The sequence below is a fragment of the Toxorhynchites rutilus genome, chromosome 2, assembly GCF_029784135.1.
Source record: "Toxorhynchites rutilus septentrionalis strain SRP chromosome 2, ASM2978413v1, whole genome shotgun sequence".
Lineage (NCBI taxonomy): Eukaryota > Metazoa > Arthropoda > Insecta > Diptera > Culicidae > Toxorhynchites > Toxorhynchites rutilus.
The window spans coordinates 187,388,158-187,394,474 of NC_073745.1; the positions used below are offsets into that span (position 1 = coordinate 187,388,158).

Here is a 6,317-nt window from a genome sequence, read left to right on the forward strand (position 1 = left end):
TAGAAGTGTTCACCTCAACACAATCAACACAGAAAAACCATACTTCTACTATGCGCGAAGCACACCATAAACAAACTGCAGCGCGCCAAGCGGTTGCCATAGAAATCATGTGGACAAAACAACATTATTGAATTGGACAACTCATGATCAGAATTGAGTTCATCAAAATGCGTTAATTTAATGGTTTAGCTATGTAAATCCGATACAAATGGTGAGCAAGCATGATGTTTACAATATTTATAAGTGTTGTAATCCAGAAAAGGTCTGAATACGTGCCAAATAATCATCTGGTGATCGATTAAAAGTTAGCTCGAATGAGGGGCGCATTGACACAAATAGAAGGTGTATTTTATAATTCTTTAAAATATGTGATTTCGTAAAAATATACTATCAAACTACTATAAATCATGTAAAAGGCAATTTCATTTATATGTTTCGAAACATTCGAAGGCCTTATTTGACACAGGAGCGCTGAATTAGAGCATTCAAAAAAGTGGGCAAACCATGATCATATTTTCGACTGGACAAACCAAGATCATTTACCCTATAAAAATTTTCAATTAGATTCGAGCATGTTCAAAGCATGCCATAAGAATCTAGCCCTCACTTACAGGTTAGAAGTGAACATCCGACAAATACATGAATAATATATCAAATTTCAATACAATCATCTATATTTTCTATTGTTTTAAATTTCATTCAACATATTAGTCATTCTTATCATCCACGACAACCTGAATACTGATTGCTCCTAAATTTATTTAAAAAACACACTTCTGTATCTAATTATCAATTCGAATAACTTTCAACTTTTCACCAATAATAACTATAATAACGTGGATAGAAGCCATAATATCTTGGATAGTAACCATAATAACGGGGATAGGAATGGTAGTAACCAAATCCGAATGTTTCTGCGTTCTGTAATCCTTCCTTTTTCTCATCACTCTCGGTTACACTTGAATCATATTGATCCTTTTCCTGTGGTGCTCCTGATTGAGATGAATCTGTTATTAAATCGTTCACTGGATGGTTGGCTCCCTCGAACTGTTGTGGCTGATCCGCTGGAAACGCTCTGGTGATGACCGCCAGTGCGAACAGTAGGACAAATATCTGAGGTAAAATACGTTACAATTAGCACTATTTAGATTTCTGATCTGTGGATCGAAGTCGCTAATTACCTTAATCATTGTGCTAGTGGATCGGTGATACGCTATCTCACGGTGCTCGTTGGATGTGTTTCTGGGAAATGGTCACATCTAGCCGCTTTTATACCTATTTCCCGAGGGATTCATTCCAAAACGTTGAGTAAGCCGTTGCTTCAATACAAACACCGGGGGATGAATTCTTGAGCTGGAAACCGGTACCGAAATAAGATTTGAGGAATTCCCACATTTATCAATTATATAGTATACCCATTTTACGTCACAGCAGAGGTCATGAGCATGTCGGCTGAGAATTATCCACTATTTAGCACGTATAAATGCAGATCGATCAATCTATTTTTGAGTTCCGCAGTGGCTCGTGCAACGTTACTACGCAATCCCTCACTGATGGCTGACTCATAAAAGTATGCGTCGCACATTGATGTGAATTGGATTTCGGTATGCGTAAGGATAGATTTATTATCTGATAGCAGCAATTCAGATAATTATTTTTGCTTATCTATTAACTTCGAGTTGCTTTTTTCAACCCGATAATCGATTCACACTAACGGAACACAAAGCTTAATTTCTCAAACACGAAATCCAATTGGACTAACATCAATGTCATCGTGGAACATATGAGAACTATATTATTTCATTGAACTTTCTCTCAAAACTTATCAAAAATTTCGAAATTCATGCTCATCATACATTGATCTACGGGCAGAGACGAATACAACAAAATAAAAACAGCTCATATCGGACCATTCCTTCTTCGGGTTCTGACTTTAGCAACAAATTGGGCCTTCCATTTTCATTTTATATAGCTACAAGATATAGGAGCGTGTTATTTCGTCCGAAAATTCATTTCCACCTTCGAACCTTTGTTGTTTGTCCATTAGATGTCCGAAAGGGCAACAAACTTCACAACAAAACGGTGCATATTTGACCCAAATCGGAAAAGAATTCGAAGCACATTAAAATTTTGAATTTCACCCAAAATAATTTACTTTTTCCCCAACCTAATATCTAGCACTACAAATTTACATAATCGAATTTGAGTTATTCTTTAACAAAATGAAAAATGAGAGTTAGTTAAGAGATACAGTTCACTCAGAAGCTCCGATTTTCGAAGACGCATGGGTACCGAAGAGGTCTATTTCTTGCTTAATGATTACGTGAATAAACAAAATGTTCATATTTAAAATGATGGAGAACCTGTTTTTCTCGAAACCATGTTTTTTTTCAACTGGAAGTATCGATATCTCAGAATCTACTCGACCTATTTGGCTCAATTTTCTTATCAGCATGTAAAAATAAATTATCTAAAGTGTTACATAGCCGTATTATGATATCTCATTTTTTCGATTTTTTATGTGCTTCTAAAGGGGGGTTAAGGAGAGTACATGTTCATATTACCCCACCTAAGAAGAACTTCAATTGTATCTTTGGAAACTCATGTTTCCCAAAATTTAAATGCAGTTTCTTTCTATTCAATATACTGTTATTCAAAATAATCAGTGAAATTTTGATATTGAAAAGCTATTGTTTTGGTATTATTCCTTGGTATTTTACTTCTTACATCAGGCTTGTCCAAACCAAATTTCGGTATTAAAATCAAAATAATATATTGTTAAGTAATTCCTCCTTCTCGCGATAGTATTTTTATTACGAGCTATGTGTCAAAAAAGAGAGTTTAGAAACTACTACAGGTCGGACTCGATTATCCGGGATTTGATTATCCGGAATTTTAGACTCGATTATCCGGAGTATTTAGTTTTTGATTTTCGGAAATTTTGAATAATTTGTATAACAATTCCATATTGAATAGCCAATATGGGTTTTAAATTAAAAGGCTTGACAAGTAGAACAAAGTTATTTATGAAAGATTCAAATCCAAAATGGCTACCACCACAAAATGTCAATAATTCTATCAATATAAAAAATAATTACTAAGCCAACAGTAGTCCTACTTCAGAGTATCGACTATCTGGAAAAACCTTAAAAATCAGGGAACATCAGAAAATTCAAATGCTATCAGGGAAAAATCGAGGGAAATCGGGAATTTCTTCACCAATCAGGGAAAACATAATTTTTCCTTCTTACTACTTCATATAATTCGATTAGAATTTCAATTATTGTGGTAATATAATATAACGATAATATAAACAAATTATGTATTGAACTAGCCAGAATACATATGTACATTTACTTCATTACATTTCCTATGAATGGAGTGAAACCCTCAGAAGGACAAACAGTGCGAAAGTAGAAGTTCAAAAATGGCGACATTGACGTTGATGACACGCCCCTTCTAAATTCGATGAAGAACGTCTCAAATCACTTTTGAAGGAGAACGGTTGCTAGACCAGTCGTGAATTTGCGGAAAAAATAACTGCGGCGAATATATAATTGATTAACTTATTGATATAATTATTCTATTTTGTTTGAATACACAACTACGTTACGAACTTATTCCTCAACCCAATATTAGAACCATTCCAAATTTCCAAAGTCTGAACTTCAGAGCAGGGGGGATTTTTTTCAATGTGGGAACTTTATTTGAAATTTGTCACAATTCATAATATATTTGTAACATTAATTTATTTTACTTCTACACAAGAAGCTCGAGAATTTAGTCTCCCTCTATTGAACGATTAGTAACAGATATTTCTAATAATTCTGAGAAAATATACATGAAACAACATATAATTCGACAAATAATGCTCCAACTAACGATATTTTTTTCTGGCAGAATAATTAGATGACAATACCGCTTCGCATGGAAAACTGTTCAAACAGTCCCCAAAATCGATTCATAACAGCAGCTAAAACACTCAGAAGATTCACAACAAATATCAGCCTCACATTCCGAGCCAGTAAAGTGCTAACTCATTGGCACGAGAATTTCGCACTTTGATAGACAGTTGTGTTTATTCGATGATCTTTGGGTTTTCCCGCTCACGTGATTTGGAGAGGCTTGCCAATTATTGCGTAAATTCGAGATGAATCATTGCGAACTGTTCACAACATGACACAGGCAGAATGCCGATTCAATTATCAAATGAAATATTTGCCAACTTCTGTTTCTGCTTCTCTCTGCTTTTGATAGTGTTGGACGTGACGTATTGTTGTTTTATTTTGGACGGAGTGTTGATTTTAAAAGATTGCACTTTATGTGCGTTCGTCTTCAATGCAAGAAAGTCGGAGTCAGTTGAGAATATAAATGAATAATAAATTGAACCATAGTGAAAAAGTGAAATTCATTTAACCCTTTTTTTTTCTCTATAATGTATTGAAACTTCTTCTGTTCCCTATATTTTCTACAGTTCATCTTAAAATAAAACTGAAATTGTCATTCAAATGAATTTTCATTGACATATAAAAATGTTCTATAGAGTAGCTTCGATTGCTTAACCACTATTCTAACTCGTCATTGTGTACGAGTATTCTGTTATCTATTCACAGATTAAATCGAACGGTACAAGTGCGAAAAATATTCGTTTAGTAGTGATAAGGATAATGATTAGGATAACCATACCGGTAGTAAGGATAGTCATATCCATATCCATGACCATATCCATAATGACGATAAGGATAGCCGTAGTGATATCCATAAGAGGGATAATATCCATTATAGTAGCCTCTAGGAAAACCACCATAGTAAGCTCCATAAGGCGGGGTAATATGGATGTGCTTGTGGATGCTCTTCTTAAATCCAAATCCGAGTGTTTCAGCACCCTCCAAATCATCGTTTCCCTCAGTTATTTGATCCTGCGATATAGCTTTCTTAGCCTCCAGGCTAGCAGTTTCGGGAACTGAGATGGTATTTGCAGCAATGATTGAGATCAATGCAATGAAACAGATTATCTGTTGAAAAATAATAGATAATAATCGTATTATACAGCATCGAACCATAACTCACCCTCTTCATTTTCGATCACAGATTATGTATTTCGCTTCAAATATAAATCTGTCCTTTTGGAATGCTTCCAGTACACTGACACTCGTTAAAAACAGATCAAATCCTTATATACCTGAAGGTTTATGATACAGAATCAAACCTAACGTATTATCTGTAACTTAGATTATCCTATAAGAACAATGTCTCACATAAAAAAACACTTTGTCGTTTCTTCGATTTGAAACTCAATTTCCGCTCCAATAAAACAAAAAAGTACACTTTTTTATAATCCCAAAGGCAACGGTTATCGTTGACCGTTCTCCAAACATCAATTCATCTCACTAAAACGATGTTCAAAGGAAATCATAAGTCAACTGTTTCCTTCTAATTCCACTATCAATTTTTTTTGGATCCGTCACAGACGCTTATTTCGTCTGTCGCTTGCTCAGTATCTAGCATCCGTATTGACAAATTGAGAAGAATTTGGAGCCGATCTATAATTACACTTCCAGAAATAGATATGACTATGATACTATTTGAAAAAAGGATTGATTTTCTCTCTCTTGTGATAACTTCAAGTCTAGCTGACTAGCTGACCCGGCAAACGTTGTTCTGCCATATACATTATTTCTAGTGAATATTTTTGTCTAATAAAAAATAATCAATTCATTGTAAACGTGTTTGGATGTTTTAACGATCTATACTTAGTAGATCTAAGAGCTAATTATAGAGATAACAACACGAAGCCCAATGTTGTCGAGTTGCGTGGCAAGGTTGCTATATTTGCACAACTCGATTGGACTTGATTTGAGCGGATTACAGAATGCAAGATAGCGATCCGTTCGGGTAATTCTGACTCGATCGGATTTGAGAATACGCAGGAGCAGTAGATCAGTAGGCATATTTGGTTTGGTTGACTAACCAAAGTAAAAAAAGAATGAATTGAACCGCTTCCGCCATTCAACCGAATACGTCCGGCAACGTGTGGGACGAAGACGTGTAATGTTGTAATGAAGTTCATTGAGAACTTCATTACACTTTTGTACACACGTTGTGATATCATGATAAAGCATTGCGTTTTGAGCTGGCAATAGTAAAGGCTGTGTCGGCTTTGTTCATGATAGCGTCTCGCAAGTGAATGGTTTCTTCCTCACACCGCTTTTGGTCACTGTGTGTAGGAATTGCAGTCATTCGCTCTCTACCTTCGCGTACATGTCGATAATAAATTATTGGCACAGCTAACGACTTCTTTGAATGGGGTTGTCCTG

The 6,317-nt window shown here is 35.2% G+C and overlaps 2 protein-coding genes across 2 annotated transcripts; both read right to left on the reverse strand.

Moving 5' to 3' along the window:
* Positions 1 to 512: 512 nt before the first annotated feature.
* On the reverse strand, positions 513 to 1,315 carry LOC129771435 (uncharacterized). The gene is made up of 2 exons (XM_055775068.1): positions 1,182 to 1,315; positions 513 to 1,113 (listed from the first exon to the last, which is right to left on the reverse strand). The coding sequence occupies exons 1-2, from the start codon at positions 1,188 to 1,190 to the stop codon at positions 814 to 816; spliced, it is 309 nt and encodes a 102-aa protein (XP_055631043.1). The 5' UTR covers positions 1,191 to 1,315; the 3' UTR covers positions 513 to 813.
* A 3,334-nt stretch (positions 1,316 to 4,649) lies between these two features.
* LOC129766529 (uncharacterized) lies at positions 4,650 to 5,079 on the reverse strand. Its single transcript, XM_055767096.1, has 2 exons — positions 5,071 to 5,079; positions 4,650 to 5,015 (listed from the first exon to the last, which is right to left on the reverse strand). Exons 1-2 carry the CDS (start codon positions 5,077 to 5,079, stop codon positions 4,650 to 4,652), a joined length of 375 nt encoding a protein of 124 aa, XP_055623071.1.
* Positions 5,080 to 6,317: the final 1,238 nt, after the last annotated feature.